At 41.9% G+C, this 17,844-nt stretch overlaps 1 protein-coding gene across 5 annotated transcripts in view; it reads right to left on the bottom strand.

The window, feature by feature from the left end:
* The window catches only part of CACNA2D3 (calcium voltage-gated channel auxiliary subunit alpha2delta 3), a 903,838-nt gene that overhangs the window by 719,218 nt on the left and 166,776 nt on the right, over nucleotides 1-17,844 (bottom strand). For 4 of the 5 annotated variants that reach the window (XM_061396642.1, XM_061396641.1, XM_061396640.1 and 1 more), the window contains exon 3: nucleotides 2,722-2,838. In XM_061396642.1, coding sequence (XP_061252626.1) covers nucleotides 2,722-2,838 — 117 coding nt within the window. Of the gene's footprint in view, nucleotides 1-2,721; nucleotides 2,839-4,904; nucleotides 4,993-17,844 lie in introns of those variants that run through there. The other variant, XM_061396643.1, reaches the window with a different exon arrangement.

Consider the following 17,844-nt stretch of genomic DNA (forward strand, 5'->3'; position numbering starts at 1 on the left):
CTGAGGAAACCAGAAGGGAAAGAGACACGTGTACCCCAATGTTCATCGCAGCACTGTTTATAATAGCCAGGACATGGAAGCAACCTAGATGCCCATCAGCAGATGAATGGATAAGAAAGCTGTGGTACATATACACAATGGAGTATTACTCAGCCATTAAAAAGAAGAATACATTTGAATCAGTTCTAATGAGGTGGATGAAACTGGAGCCGATTATACAGAGTGAAGTAAGCCAGAAGGAAAAACACCAATACAGTATACTAACGCATATATATGGAATTTAGAAAGATGGTAACAATAACCCAGTGTATGAGACAGCAAAAGAGACACTGATGTATAGAACAGTCTTATGGACTCTGTTGGAGAGGGAGAGGGTGGGAAGATTTGGGAGAATGGCATTGAAACATGTAAAATATCATGTAAGAAACGAGTTGCCAGTCTAGGTTCGATGCACGATACTGGATGCTTGGGGCTAGTGCACTGGGACGACCCAGAGGGATGGTATGGGGAGGGAGGAGGGAGGAGGGTTCAGGATGGGGAACACATGTATACCTGTGGCAGATTCATTTTGATATTTGGCAAAACTAATACAATTATGTAAAGTTTAAAAATAAAATTAAATTTAAAAAAAATTAAAAAAAAAATAAAAGTTCCAACAAAGAGGGTGTTCATTTTATAAACATAAAATAGTAATTGTGTTTTTTAAATGTTTACCTCAGGGTTCTCTGACTTAGAGGTGCCAATGCCTGTCATGCTGCAATGTCTGTGAAAAATAGAATACAACTTGCTCTAAGGTACTAACATAGACACCCCAGAGGCCACCATGCAGCTCCCAGGAATGGCAGTCAGTGCAGTATGTCTATGGCACATAAAAGCACTCTTTTTCCTTCTAAGGCACTTGAGTTTCCACCAAGAAAGCTCACCTTATTTAAATTAATAACCATAGTAGCAGCAGAAGTTAACTATTCACTAAGCACTCCTCATGTGCCAGGGTCTGTGCTTAATGGCTCAAAACCACAACTGTGATCTTTACACTCCCTGTGTGAGTTTTTCCCATTTTACACATGAGGAAATGGAAGCTCATGAAGGTTGTTCTTCTTGACACTGAACCCAGGTCAAGCTCATGCTTCTACCTAAACTACAGTCCCTTCTTCCCTAAATCAAAATAATACAAAATATTTTAGAAACAAGGAAATGTATGGGATTATAAGGTCTAAGGTAGAAATATCTTGTGGCAATTTGGTTTGGCCAATTAAGGATGAGAAAAACTAAACTAGGAAATGAACTTTTATAACAAAGTCATTCTGAAGATAATAAAACTAAAAGGTAAGTAAACTACACTGCAAGGAGATCAACCAGTCCATCCTAAAGGAGATCAGTCCTGAGTGTTCATTGGAAGGACTGATGTTGAAACTGGAACTCCAATACTTTGGCCAACTGATGCAAAGAGCTGACTCATTTGAAAAGACCCTGATGCTGGGAAAGACTGAAGGCAGGAGGAGAAGGGGATGACAGAAGATGAGATGGTTGGATGGCCTTACCAACTCAATGGACATGAGTTTGGGTAAACTCCAGCAGTTGGTGATGGACAGGGAAGTCTGGTGTGCTGCAATGGGGTCGCAAAGAGCTGGACATGAGTGAGCAACTGAACTGAAAGTAAACTACAAGTTAGAAATAAAGAACTCTTTAGATCAAAATTCTTTCCCATAATCCTGTGCCAATGTAGTATTAAAAAAGTGTACTGTAACATTTACATGTCCTAAATCAAGAATTCAGATGCCCCATTTTGTTGGCAACAAAGTATAAAGTCAGAGGCAATCTTGGAAATCCAGAATAACACCACATGTGCACTGCAGTGCCATTCTTCCTGCTAATACAACATTTCAGGGATAATGGCCTAGATGGGAAAAAAATCTTAAAATGAGTGGATATATGTATGTGTTTAACTGCTTCATTTTGCAGTACACCTAAAACTAAAACAACATTGTAAATCAACTATACTCCCAAAAAACTTTAAAAAAAAGATTTCAGGGAGCTCTTGCCAGTCAAGATAAACATTATAATTACAGTAATATTCCAAAAATAGTAAAAAGAACTTCAGACTTCATCTAGACTCATTTACTCCATGGAGATTTTCAATTCCATATTTTGGTAAACACTGATTAACTTTTTTTTACAACTGCTTAGTTCAACCACAACGTCCCCTTGAATGTACTTTGGCAATTAATTAGGCAAACAATTAGGCACTTTGTTTGTCTGGCAAACAGTTAGGGACACCTCCACTGAAAGTAGACTTCCCTGGCGGCTCAGACGGTAAAGCATCTGCCTACAATGCGGGAGACCAGGGTTCGATCCTTGGGTCGGGAAGATCCCCTGGAGAAGGCAATGGCACCCCACTCCAGTTCTCTTGCCTGGAAAATCCCATAGATGGAGGAGCCTGGTAGGCTACAGTCCATGGGATCGCAAAGAGTCAGACACAACTGAGCGACTTCTCTTTCCACTGAAAGTACACTATCGTAAGACAAAAACTAGCACCTAAACCCTAGTTTACCCTAGAAAAGGGGTGACTGTGCCCCTAGTACCTGCTTATCTTCATTAACCAGACTTAAGAAATTATGTATATATGGGTGAGTCAACTTTTGATTTCTGAGAGTTGGGTTCATCAACACCAGTTGCCTCTGTGTCTTTGGGCAACACAGAGCAGAAACCAGAGACACTTACCCGTACTGCTTCAGACTTCTTGTGAAACATCTCTTCCATGTTCTTTGCCAGCTTTTTCACCAGCTGGAGCCCATCAATTTCTTCTATGGCAACATCCTTCTCATACTCTTTGTATTTCTGTAAGGAGGATGGACAACATTAAAGACACATGATATCATAAAACACAATGCTCATGATGCCAGAGCACATTTATTTAAAAGGAATAAGTAAAAATAAAAATTTCTGTTGGATTTGGGGAGATTGGACTGTATTTCAAAATTATTAAACTAACTAAAGAGAAATGTGAAAATTGGCTCTGGCTCTCTTGAAGCTTAACTAGTATCCAGGAAAAAAAAAAAATCAACCTTAATGCAATCAAAGTAGAGCACCTTATACACATTTTATAGTGTGAGAGTACTTGCTGTCAATTTTTAATATTTTGATTCAATTCAGTTACTGAGGACTTCCTAAATATCCTTAAGGAACTCACAAAAAGAAGCATGTACACAAACAACAGTAAAACAGCAACATATATTAGGATAACCTTGATTTCATGGTTTGTGAGTGTTCATAAGAAACTAATTTGTCCCACAGTATACTCAAATTCTCAAGGACAACTTGTCATTTCAAGTGAAGGCAAAGTGTTAGCTGCTCAGTTATGTCTGACTCTTTGCAACCCCATGAACTGTATGTAGCCCACCAGGCTCCTAAGTCAATGGAATTCTCCAGGCAAGAATATTGCAGTGGGTTGCCATTTTCTCCTCTAGGGAATCTTCCTGACCCAGGAATAGAACTCAGGTCTCCTGCATTGTAGGCAGATTCTTTACCGTCTGAGCCAAAACCCACCGAATAACTCAGAAATTTATCTGTCTAAACCAGCAGTTCTCAAAGTGACCCTAGAACACCTGTACGGTCCCTGAGACCCTTTTTCCAACAGATTATTTATATGAAGTCGTATCTTCTTACTTGATTTTAACAAATCACAGTAGATTAAACACAAAAGCAAATAAGAAAATCTACCTGTCTTCTCTAAAACCAAATCTTGAAAAGATATGCAAAAATGAAAAAAATGCCACTCTTCTAATTTGTTTTTTTAAGTTATTTTTAATAAAATATGTTATGTATGTTAACATGCAATGAGTGTTTTTATTTTGAACTTGTTAATTTTTAAATTAATGAATTATTGGTTTTAATTTCTAATGTGGCAAATATTCATACATACAACTTGCATAAGCAGAAGCTCTTAAGGGTCCTCAGTACTTTTTAAGTGTGTAAAGGGGTCCTGAGGCCATAAAGTTTGATATAACTAAACATTTAATTTTGTTCCCACGGAAAAGAAATATTGTTTATTAATTTAAAAAACTTCCAAATGGAGCTCAAAATACTGTTAATGTCAAGAAGAATCCTTCACATTTATATAGCTATCAAAAGTCTAGAGAACTAAAAATACTGGGGGCCTTACATTTTCCCTCCTTTGGATGAAAAACCTGAATCAGTTACTCACCCTGCCAAGTTTCTACTTAAGGAAAACATAAGGATCCACATGTAATCTGGACTATAGAGACTTTAAGAGTAATTTCTGAAATGGAAAATAAACCAACTTTTTAATGCAGAATAATTTCAAGATACAAATTTCTATTTTCTCTCTATGTCCTCTCCATCTCCTTCAAAAATGTAAACCAGGAGGAGGTTCAGTCTTTCCCTGCCCCAAGGAAAGGAGTGTGTGTGTGATCTACTACTACAAATGATCTACTACATCATTTAAAATATGCTCTGAGAGCTCTGCATGGTCCTATAATACAGGGGTCCCCAACATCCAGGATCTAATGCCTGATGATGTGAGATGGAGCTGATGTAATAATAATAGAAATAAAGTGCACAATAAATGTAAGGCCCTTGAATCACCCTGAAACCATCCCCCCACACTGGTCCATGGGAAAATGGTCTCCTACGAACCAGTCCCTGGTGCCCAAAATGGTTGGGGACCACTGCTATAATGGACCGTGAGTTGTAAGTGACTTTCTTCTCCCTGCTCCCTGAAAATGTCCATAAAAATCTTAGATATTTGTGTTGAGTCCTTCACTTCCTTGGAAAACCATCATTTCTTCTTCTAGCCTTCCCTCGCTCTTCGACAAGGCTCTCCTCATTTCCCAAACAAGAAGGCTACACCTTCCCTCCAGGTTCCCAGAGAATTCTGTGCTCACCTCTCCCTCACCTCTCCTGGCATCAGAGCTTGTGTGGTCCAGGAGTTAAGGACAATCCCCGGGCCCACAGCAGACACTCACATAGCTTCTCTGGATGAAGCCTGTTGCAGCACAACTGCAATGCTACAATACAAGAAAGATGCAATAAGGATGCAGCTGACTGATGCTCCTGGAAGGGTGACCTCCCCACTCCTTGGGGGGTTGGCTGGCTTGGCCCCTGCTGTGGGACTCCAGCCAGCTCACGCCTGGCTCAGGCTAATAGTGTCCTCCGGTGTATGAACAAAACTTCAACGACAATCACTGGAAACTTTCCCTAAGTTCAAATGCAAGCCAGTGACATCTTTGGAGCCAAAAATTCTGGGGGTTCTCTGCTGCCTGCCAGATGTGCTCCAAAAGCCAAGAGCCAAGCCAGCTTAGACACAAGGTTGATTCACTACCCAAAATACAAAGTTCAAGAAGCGAGTCAAACAAAACAAAACTAAAGTCAGTCTAATATTTACAGTCAGGGAAATAAATCTCCATTGTAATTCTGAGCCTAAAGGTGATCTAGAGGGTTAAGATAAAACGAAAATGAATTTCATAATTAGCCTTTACCTAAATCTTTAGTTTTTTACATCGAGTCCCATTATTTTGATCATATCTGTCACTTTCATGTTTTTTCCTCCAAAAGACTTCTAGAAGGGAACCAGTTTATACAACTCTGACTATCCACCAAGTTCTCAATGAGACCTTCCTGCATGCTCTCTTCTTCTGAATCTGCTCCGTAGAAAGGAAGCACTGATTTTATGAAGGTCTGCTGGTGTCCCAGGATTCCTTGGGCCTTGTGACCTAGCTAACTAAGCTCAACATGAAGCTCTGTGCCAGCCAAGGATTTCAGATCTGGGACGAACTCAGCAGGTCACTGATTCTATTCCTCTTCCAGCGTAAGCTGTCTCCCCTCGGGACATGTGGCAATGGGCCCTCTCTGCCAATGAGCCAAGTCTCATACTACTTTCTCACTACCCCAGGGAAGTAATCCCATAAGCAAAAGCATTCTGCTTTTCAAGATGTGCTCATGCCTGTTGGAATCAGGTCAGAACAATGTAATGTCTTCCTCTCTCTAGGAAACGTTACTCTTTGCTGGAATCCAAAGATTTTGAATAACAGAGAGAGTAACCAAGTGATAGTCATTAATCCGCTTCAAACCCTTAGCAGCTCAGAATGGTGATATACACCAAAAGCATCAAAAACGTACCTACGGTATAAAACCAAGCAATATGACCTCTGGCAACTGAACCGAGTAAGCTACAACAGTACAGCAAATTCCAAATTGTGCAAAAGAATGTAGGAAACTAGTATATAGAATGTTACAATTGGTTACAGATAGTAATTGGTGACTTTTTGCTTTAAATTACTAAACTGCCTATACATACACATACATACACACACACACACACACACACACACACAAACACTGTGAGGACAGATGCCAAATGCTCACAGCTGGCTGCACTATTACAAATAATTATTTTTCTTTCTGCTCACCTGTATTTTCTAATTTCTGTCATGAGCATACTATTTTGGAAACTAGAGAATGTATACGAGCCATACTTATATGCAGAACAGAAGATGGGCACTTACTAACAAATTTCTGTAGGGGAATGCAGCCCCAATTAGAATCTGTGTAGTTAAGCAGCATGTCTTCATTAGCTGAGCCCAAGGAAGTTAGCAAAATTAGTCTTCCATGTGTCACAAGCCCAGCACGGCTCCAGGAGCTTTTCATGTATCAATTTGTCTAATCCTCACAGCTACCGTCTGGGGCAGGTGTCATCCCCATGTTGCAGATGGGGAACTGAGGCCAAGAAAGACTTAGTCATTGTTGAAAGTCAAATGGGTAGAGAATGAGTTTTAAGCTAAGCGAGGTCTGACTTCAAACTGCTTGGTCTTTTGAAATTAGCAGGTAGAGGGTGAAGGGCTGATAATCTAAATACTTGTGATCTTGTTTCAGAGGGCCCATCTTACTGCCATCACAGTGCCTGTTTCATTGATTGGTAGCTTTTAGTGGCCTAAGCTAACCAAGAGACTCAAATAACTAAAGCCAGAGACATCATCAGTTAACAAGGGTGGCAGCTGTTTACAAGTCTCCTCCAGGTAAGCAAAAGCCACATGGCCAGGGCTGGCTAGATGTCATAGGAGGAGATGCTATCCCTCAACTTGGGGGATGAGCTTAGAGACTGTCCCCAGAGAAGCAGACACAGCTCTTGACTCTTGAAAGAGGCCTAGAAGCCTTAATTGTATTGTGTGTGTGTGTGGTCAGTCACACCAGTCACGTTCGACTCTGTGAGACTTCACGGACTACAGCCCACCAGCCTCCTCTGTTCATGGGATTTTCTGGAATGAGTTGCCATGCCCTCCTCCAGGGAATCTTCACAACCCAGGGATTGAACCCGCATCTCCTGGGTCTCCTACACTGCAGGTAGATTCTTCACCACTGAGCCACCAGGGAAGCCATCTTAATTATATTGGGTTGGCCAAAAACCTCATTGGTAAGATACTATGGAAAAACCCCAACGAACTTATTGGCTAATCCAATATATTACTCCTTGGCTGTGTTTTGGCTACACATTGTCCTATTCTCCAAAGTATCAAGAATAACCTGAAGCCACACAGCTGTGACGGCAGTAACACTTTTATTTTCTATAGCCTCAAGGGTTGCTCTGGCAATTACTTTGTTTTGTGTAAAAAACAGCTATTTTTCAACTGGATAAAGGAATCTGGAAAGTACCAGCACATCTCTGTCAACACACAATGAAGGCAGAGGGGAAGACCAAAGTGGAAGAGACACTATGCCACCTGATCAAAGATTCAGGCCAGTTTGGATTGGACCTCTGACTCCAAAACTCCATTTATTTTTCCACAAACATCTATTTTGTGTCTCTGGTATGCCAGGCAGGGGTGGGGTACCAAGCACAATATGATGAATAAAGCAAAGCTGAAGAAAGCTCATGGTCTAATGGTTAGGAATGTTCTGATGACTACACCAGAAAAGAAGACACAACATCATCATAACCACCCTGATGGGGTGGTCAAGGCAGTCACTCCAACTTTCTGGACCCCTAAAGGATGACTAGGCTAAGAAGAGGGGAGATGAAACAGGGGATGAGCAGAACAGTAGGTATGGATATCCAAGACAAGAGGCTGCCTGGAACACAGGGAACTACCCCTGTTCCACTTCCCTGGTGCATGGATGGCCAGGACAGGGGAATCTGGTGAGAGACGAGGTCAAAGAAGTGAGCAGGGCCAGGCCATCAAAGGTAGTATGCTAGAATAAAGAGTTTGGACATTGTCTTGACATGGGTAGGAGGCTGAGGGTATGGATTCAAACAACAATCAGAACCACTGAAGGATTTAAGGGTAGGAGGGACCCAAGACCAGATTCATGGTTTTGAAAAATCTCAGTGTGCAGAATGGGAATGAGGAACATAAAACTGGCAAGGAATTGGGAAACTGAGATAACCAGGACTTGGGAAACAACTGGAGAAAAGAAGAGTCAGGGAATGAGAGGTGGGCTCCTTGGGAGACATCAAGAGGTCTGATGGCCAGACACAGCGGCACAGTGCCCACATAGAACAGGCCACTCTAAATCTCCGTGTTCTCCTGTTTTGCCCTCTTTGAATTTCTGCTATAGAAGATTCTGGTACATGTAGTATTTTCATACGAATGCCTTTCTGAACTTCTAATGCAGGAGACAAATTCCAATGAGGTGGTTGATGACACTGATGTTCTTCACTCTGCCACCTCTGACCATCCTCTGGGGCTCCCTCTGGCTTGGGGAAGAAGCTGCAGACACCTGAGCAACACAGCCTGTGTGCCTTTAGCCAAGGCCAGGGTCAAGGCAGAACACAGCCCTTCACAAGAGCACCTTTGAGCATTCATGACACAGAAGGAAGACAGTCCAGGAAACTTTTTATTCCCTCTGTCACAGGAGAACATCTGAAGCTTCCATTCCTTCTGTTAGCAGAATCAGCATTTGGCAAGAAATGTTGTGATGAGCCAAGAACATTTATCATTTGAGAAGGGAGACACAGAAATGCATTATTTCTGTAGCATCTATTTTGCCAGATCATTTCACACAAACACCAGGAAGAGAAAAGCACTACTTCACTGTCAGAACACTTAATGTTGTTCATACCTTTGGGTCATTTTTTTTTTTCCTACGTGATAACTGCATATCTAGGAGTAAGCCACCTGGAACAGCCCCCGGAGAAGGGCTTCAGGAAGGAGGCTTCTGACCAATCACAATCACTTAGTATAGCAGCCAAACACTGAGGAGGAGCTCTGAGTGTGCTCCACATCAGCAAAAAAGACCCTCTTGCAGAGGACGGATGCAGGAGTACCATTAGCCAAGAGCTGGAACATCTGAACATGGTCTCTTGGCCAAATTTTCTCATCACAAACCGAAATTACATTTCTAGAGTCAGAATAATTAAATCACTAGATGAGGGTTGACAGACAGTCCAGGGGAGAAGACGGTAAAGCAAAGACCTGCTCGTCCCCAAGTGAGAATCTGGAGACGTTGCCTAAAAGACTATAACTTGAGAGAAACTGGCCTCTTCTTCATCCCACCCCTAAGCCTCCAGCACTTCCCCTAAAAACTCCTGTCACAGTTTCCCAGTAAACTCTGTTACTGGGAAAGCAACCTACCCAGGTTAAGCCCAGAACCCTTCAAAGGGGCTTGTTATGTAAAAGCAGAAGATGCCTCATGTTCCTACCTTAAGATTCCATTTTTGGTCTAATTCTCACTCCTTCAAGCTCTGAAGTAGGCACAGAACAGCAGATAAAGTCATCAAACTATTTACGTAAAGATCACACCAATATTAGAAAGGAACCTAGACCGAAATTACTGCTATTTTCATTCATTCAACAAATATTTACAAACTGCCTGCAACCCAGGGATTGAATCCAGGTCTCCCACATAGTAAAGAATCTGCCTGCAATACGGGAGACCTAGGTTCAATCCCTGGGTTGGGAAGATCCCCTGGAGAAGGGATAAGGCTATCCACTCCAGTACTCTGGCCTGGAGAATTCCAGGGACTGTGTAGTCCATGGGGTCACAAAGAGTCAGACACAACTGAGTGACTTTCAAAAAACCACGTTCAGGTAGGTGGTGGGGAGGGGATGGGGAGCCACTGACAAATATACATATTCCCTTGGATATGAGAAGGCTAATTTTTTGTTCTGTTTATTAACAATAAATAATAAATAAGCTGGAGCAGAGTCACACGAGTTCCTTCAATCAAAGTCTGAGCTGTGATGTTATATGTGTGTCTCCTCCCAGGGTCACACCTGTCTGCCGTGCAGGTATGTCACTTCCACCAGATGTGGGGAGAGCATTGTGTATCCTCTAGTAAGTGCAGAACAGTCTGTAAAGCACAGACATGTATTCCTCCCTGAGTAGGGAAGGGTGAGTAGCAGGAAATGTGGGCAATCCAAACTGATTTGTAAACACTGAAAAACTGGCCAGGAACAAGAGTGACATGACAATCAACAGGTAGGAAGAGGGTCTCGGGAAAGAATGTAAAATAATGACTTGTCCAGGGGTTGAAGAAAAGGTGACTGTGCCACATATGTAATTCCCTGGCTTCGGGGAGATGAAGTTTACAAAGTATCCTATTAGTATAATGAGATGGCCATGAGCCATCACAAGGATCACCAGGTAGCTGGCCAATAGAGGCAAGATGTCTGTGACCAGCGCTTGATGAATGCTGGGAACGGGGGTGGGGGGCAGGGGAGGGTGGGAAGGGAGAGTCTCTTTAGACTGCACGTGAGCTTCTCACACGTCCCTCTGTGCTCATGCTCTGTTACGCAATCATGTTCGGCTCTGCAACCCCGTGGACTGTAGCCCGCCAGGCTCCTCTGTCTATGGGATTTCCCAGGCAAGAATACTGGAATGGGTTGTCATGTCCTTCTCCAGGGGATTTCCCAACTCAGGGACTAAACCTGTGTTTCCTGCACCAGCAGGCAGATTCTTTCCCACCACTGCACTACCTAGGAAACCAAGGTCATCACCACCCATCCATAATCTCTTCTAATAAAATGCATGTAAGTGGGAAGATATAATATTAAATACTACTCTGTCATTCCGCAATTTTAAAATGACACATGCACACATGTTAAAAAGGTACACATGTTAAAAAGGTACACATGTTAAGTAGATACTGTTTAAATATACATATTAAATAGATACACATATTAAATATTTTTTAGAAACTGTAATTTTAAAAAGCATTTTAAAAATCAACATCATTAAAATTTTTGGTTTATAAATATAACCTTAAATGCAGGGCGTCAAGAAGCTTAAATAACTATGTATTATGATGGTCAGCGACATATAAGGTACATATACTTTCAAGTTTAAAGCACCTCTCCTAAGAATTGGGCTAAGGTTGATTCTTTATTTTAGTTCAACTGGAATAAAATGATAATAGGAGTATTTTCCTGTATAGTACAAAAAATTATAGGCTAAAGGCCAAGCAACCCAGAATTTAATAAATATTGAGAAGAATCCAACAGTTAATAATACCAAATCCTACCCAGCATCTAGTTTTGTGCAAGTTTAAGATTATCATATAGAAACTTATTCTACTAAAAGAATCCTACTAGAAAGAGAAGAAACTATAAAGAAACAGACTGTTAGAGATCCAAGTAAGTGCCCACCTTTTACAAATTAGAGACTGAGACTCAATAAGTAACTTGTCAAGGACACATCTCAATGGCAGCACCAGGTAGAATCACCTCCAGTGAGGAGAAAGTAATGCAGTTCCTGTTCTGTCTCCTCTGTCTTATGGGATGGGTGGGAAAGAATCTGCATGGATTTTGCTGGCATGTTATTGATTTGGAGCCTGATAAGCAGTATTTACTTCGCTTAGAATCAGTGGCCAGGGTTCAAGTCAGAGGAAAATCAACAATGTGCATCCCACTTGTGAGGCCATTTGGCGTTGGGCTAAGACCAAGGGTTCTCCATTCTGATATACTAAGTGCAAGTCCTAGCAATGTGACAAGTTGCTTAGCCCCCATCGGCCTCCTTTCCTTGAATAGTAGAGTGAGGGATACCAGACCTCCTGCTGTTCTTGGGATGGTCAAATGAGGCCGAGTGTGAAGACCCCAACAGGACGCTAGGGACACAGAGTAAAGCACGCAAATAGTGTCAGTGGTCACTGAAGAAGTGGTAATGAATGCCAACATTTTTTCTTTCAGGCTTCCCTGGTGGTTCAGACAGTAAAGAATCTGCCTGCAATGCAGGAGATGCAGGTTTGATCCCTTGGTCAGTAAGATCCCCTGGAGGAGGGTATGGTTCCCTGCTCCAGTGTTTTTGTCTGGAGAATACCAATGACAGAGGAGCCTGGTGGGTTACAGTCCATGGGGTTGCCGAGTCGGACATGAATGAGTGACTTTCACTCACTTCACTTTGTCCTTTAAGTTCTGAAAAATGAATTCTCTTACCTCAAGACAAAAACTTCCAACCAAGGTGCAAAACCTAACAGATGAATTACCTTTGAATGCTGCTGTGGGCAAAGGTATTTTTCAAATACATTCCCAAGGCCTAGGGGTTCTTCAACAGTAACTCTTTGGAGATGGTTCCCTTCTGGCAGAAACTGAATGCTAGAAGTCTTTATTTGTGTAAAGCGTGAATGACAGTTTTCAGATATGTTACTAAAGATGTTGCAATAAAAACTAATCATCTACAATTTCTGGATTCTCTCCTTATAGGCAGTGTCATTTTCTTATTATGACATAAATGTACTTAGTATTCCTCTCAATTCAATTATTGCATGTGGAAGTGTCACTTCAAATACAACACTCCAAAGCAATTATGTTTCCAAGTAAATATATTTCTAAATCCTTTAAGCTGATGTTAGAAACACTTCTTAACTATAACAACAAACCTAGTTGAATTCATGAAACTCAAGGTCACAGGAGAGTATTTTTCTACTGGAAAATGGAAAAAAGCATTTTGTACAAATCATTCTGTTTCACAGAGGTATTCCAATCAAGTGTCTCCAAGGTCAAAAAAATTTTTTTTAATGCAGTGCTCTTCCAGATCTAGTTAAGTCTGAGGAACATTCTTGAAGAATGAAGTTTTTCTCTGTCAAAGTCATCAGAGTAAGAGATAATTTGCCTGAGAATTAGAGGCCCTGTTTAGGGATGACAGAAAAGAAAGGAGGACAGAGCACCAAATTACAACCAAAAAATAAGCAGAGAGGAGGCAGAGAGTGGCAGGACTCTGACTTCTTCGGGGCTGCAGGAAATGGGGACCACTTGAGGAGTGTGGAACATCACCTGGAGGCAGTTGTTTCATGGGGTGAGAAGCACGGAAATGGACCACCACTCAAGGCAGTGGTTTTCCTCAACCACTAGAGGGTCTAACTTCCAGCTAGTGGGGCAGGGGAGGCGGGTGGATCAGGGGAAAGAGTGGTATGATCTAAATTACTCCTCAAGGTACTCTCTGATATTCACCTCAAGAAAGCACTGTCACAAGAATTATCAGGGTCCCCAGCCCCAGTGGCCCCGGAGCACTTGTTCCCAGTTAGCTGTCTGGAATGTCCTTCTAAATCAGAGTTCCAGAGAGACTGCTCTTCAGAGCAGCTGGCTCTGCTGTGGGTGGTCTCTGACAGATTTCTACTACTTTCAGATTGTGAGGTCCTGAATTAAAGATGGATATCTCTTCTCTCCCTGTTTTACTATCTATACTCTTTTTGAAAAAAATCCTGATAAGTCTCATAAGCTTTTACTGTTCCACACAGTCAACTGGACAAATGCCACTAATAAATTTTAGCTCTATAGTGATAAAACTGAGTGTTAATGCTGCATTAGATTTTTTATACAAGGGATGCTGTTTTATACAAGGGAAATTAAGTCAGAGGCAAGCTATTAAACCTGCTGTTGATACAACTACCTCTGTCCTAGCATGGGAGTGTAACGTACTGCTTTAAAATTTGGAAATTCATCTGTCTACCGAGCAAACAAACAAAAATATGGTTATATTGCATATCTAAAAAAAAATTAAAACTCCAATTTCTGGGTGTTTTCTGGATTACATCATGGGGATCTGAGGCTACGAAATATGAATATTTATGCTGTACATAAATCTACACAACATGAAAAGCCAAAATAATGATTATAGATCCATGTGTGTTAGAGAAGAAAAATCCCAATGTATGCATTTATGAGTGTGTTTTATGTATGCCAACAAATTTAACTACAGCCAAACTGCAAATAATAAGCTATTACTTTACAAAGCCTGGACCACTTGTATAGATTATTTCCTGCAGCTTACATTTTCAAACACATTTTTCTGATGTTCCAATTTAAAATAATTCATCCTTCCTACTCCCTAAAGATCAGTGGGAACAATAACAACAACAATAATAATTTATTATTAATCATAGCAACAGCATTTATCGAGTACTTACTTTGGGTCAGGTAGATATTATCTCCTCCCCACCCCCTTTTTACAGGTTAGGGAATTGAGGCACAGATAAATAAGGTAACTTAGCCATGGCTGGACCATGAGCAAGTGGTTTTATTAATTCAGGAAATACTAGCTACTATAATAAAAATATCCCAAAACCTCAGAGGCTTAACACAATAGAAGTTTACTTCCTGTTCATGTAACCCTCCCAGGAGCGGGTTCTTTGTCACCAGTCTTTTTCACATAGTGATTCAGGAACCCAGGATCCTCCCATCAGCTCCTCAGGCTTTGAAGTCTTTCGCATTCAGCCATGAAACACAGGGGAAGGGATGGAGAAGATGCACCTGCTTCTTGAACTCCTTAGCCTGGAAGTGACATGCATTAGCTCTGCTCAGGTTCCGCTGGCGGTAACCAGCTCCCAGCCCAACCCAAAGTAAGAGGGCTCTGGAAATTGAACTGGTGGCTGGGGAGCCATCTCTAGGCTTGAAGTCAACACGGTAGAAATGGGAGCTTAAATCATCAGGGGAGTATTAGCTGTCTGGATTTGAACCCAGGCAGCATTGTCCCAGATTCCATGTGTATAACCACCACACTTTAAATGCTTGATATAAACCGCTGCTAGATGAAACTTCAGATTAAAACTTGGCTGGGAACCATCTGCAAGATGGACACTTTAGAGTTGGTGCAATCAAGTCATAATCTCCAGGAAGAATAATATGACCTGACCACTCGTATGTGTAATTATGGTCAGGCGCCGATAGTAAAGGCCAAAATCGTACACACAGAAAGGAACACATTATAAACAATTCTTAGACCTTTTGTCCAATTTCTTTAATCACAGCTCAAATAAAACTGCTATTTGAATAACATCAATGACCTTCTCCAGTACAGGATATTCGTTGCCCAGGCGCCACAGAAGTTAATTGGCTTACCTAAAGTCTTTTTAATTCTATATCCGAGATGTCCTGGAAATCGAAGGCAATCAATGGATAAGTCTGCAAGACCTGTAACAAGCTTAGAGCTAATACTATTTGCAGCTGCTCAAGTGGTTTCTGTACTTACAAAGTCAAAAGCTGGAAATGAGTGTTAGGACTCTGCATCTGAATGAACCTTTAACTCCGTCAACTCCAGACTAACTACAAACTGAATATGGAGATGATGACTTATGCCACAGGTGAATCCTAGCCTTTCTTTGGTGAGCGTAGAGAACCATGGTGAGGTGGCACTTAATAGTTAGAAAACCACCCTCCCTCCTGTTGAAAGGAAGAGATGAAGACTTGGTCTCCCTTTTCATGTTTAAACCTTCTTTTGTAAAAAGATTCTGGTATAGAATTCCCTGCCACTAATATCAGAGACTAAGAAAAGGGACCCATCGCATGAGCATCCTTCACTGAAACATCACCTTCCTCCACCTGCCCAAAGGTGCTTCAGGAGTTTGCAGTAGGTGACTCCCTCCAATTTTGCCCACTATCAACAAAAGTGAAGACATTATACAGGGCCTTCCCTATGGTGAGTTGCAAAAACATAAACTGAGCCCTCTAAAAATTTAGATGTCACCAACTTCAGATTCAAATGATTTTCTGACATCTTTCACCAAGTCCAACACAAAGGACTTTCCTCAACAGCCTTAAAGACACAGTGTTAGAATCCAAAAGGACCTTAGGAATAATCCATTTCAGAAGCTATAATCTGAATGCCTCCAGAGGCCAGATGGGTCATATCAAGTGAAAGACTTGGGCCAGTCTGGAGCCTGCAGTGAACAGCAGAGCCTCTGTCTCATCCTAAATGGTGGCCACTTTTCAGCTCCTGCTCATCTCTGTGAGGTAAGGGGCACACTGTGGTTATCCAGTCTTCCATTTGTTAAAAGAAGCCAGAAATCTATGTTTTTCTGTGAAATCTCCCACTGAGTTCATTTCCTTGAACACTGTGGGGCCCAGATACAAAATGTCTCTAAACATCTTCCTCCTCATTCATCTTCACATGAGGAGACCGAGACAGAATAACACAGTCTCATATCTCCCACAGGGCAGTGATGGGCTGGACACTGTGTGGAAGGTTTCCAGGCATCTACTGCTAATCCTTGAAGCAGGCACTGCTATAAGCATCACCACCATGTGAGTCTAAGGCATGGAGAGGGCAGTAGCCAGCCCAGGTCAATAAAGAGACAGATGCTCAACAGGGTCTCAGTCAGTGGAGAAAGAGCCTAGGCCCTCTTTACCATTTGGGGTTCCCTGGCTATGCAGGGGCTGAGGACTTGAGGATACCCTCCCCTAGAAACCCCAATGTATAACCAAAAGCACTTTGACTCTTCACGCATTCAGAGTTGCTAGGCATGGGATAAGACTCTCAAGTTGAAGAATCTATAGGCATGTTGAGAGAAGCCCACACATTACTGTTGAAATGGGGACTGATCTACATCAGTTTGAAGAATTCTAGAGTCCTAAGATGGAGAAGGCAATGGCACCCCACTCCGGTACTATTGCCTGGAAAATCCCATGGACGGAGGAGCCTGGAAGGCTGCAGTCCATGGAGTTGCTGAGGGTGGGATAGGACTGAGCGACTTCACTTTCACTTTTCACTTTCATGCATTGGAGAAGGAAATGGCAACCCACTCCAGTGTTCTTGCCTGGAGAATCCCAGGGATGGCAGAGCCTGGTGGGCTGCCATCTATGGGGTCGCACAGAGTTGGACACGACTGAAGTGACTTAGCAGCAGCAGCAGAGTCCTAAGAAATCTTAAATAATGTTTCTCTCTCTGCCTTTGTCCCTGTCTCTGTCCCCGCCCCCCTCTCTCTACATACACACACACACACACACACACACACACGGTCATATGCTACCAATATTTTTCTCCTAAAGTGTATTTAGGAAAATAGAAGGAAATTAATCAACACATTCGCCTCACTCTTACTATTCTTACAGACATGCTATGTTATGACTATAAGATGAGAATTTGTGGGTAGGGGGTTTGGGTAGTGGTACAGTCCATGGACCCCCACTTCTCAAAATATTTTCAAATGCCAAAAAGAAAATACATAGGAAAGAAACCAATAATATTGAAATTCAGTCTTCAAAATGTTTATAATATCAATTTGTGACAGGGTAATGCAGATGTTTCTTCATTAGCACATTAAATAATAAGAACCATTGGTGACACTATAGCTCTCACAGCCATCCGTGTCGAGGAGAAGCATCAACAGCAAAGAGATGGCTGCGTCGGCTACGATACGACACGAGAATATCTGTGATTTCCGTTGGTGACAAAGTCACAGGAACTGTTGTGGTTTGTTAACTACATTTGTAAGCTAAAATGATAAATTTCAGTTAGAGGTTAGTGAAAATAAAAGGTGCTATTTTTTTCCCCACCTAAGTTCACAGCCCCCTGAATTCTCTCCATGGTGTGGATACGGGTGAAGATGGACAGGGAGGCCTGGCTTGCTGCAGTCCACAGGGTCGCAAAGAGTCAGACATGACTGAGCAACTCTCAGTC

Source organism: Bos javanicus, chromosome 22 (genome assembly GCF_032452875.1).
Source record: "Bos javanicus breed banteng chromosome 22, ARS-OSU_banteng_1.0, whole genome shotgun sequence".
NCBI lineage: Eukaryota > Metazoa > Chordata > Mammalia > Artiodactyla > Bovidae > Bos > Bos javanicus.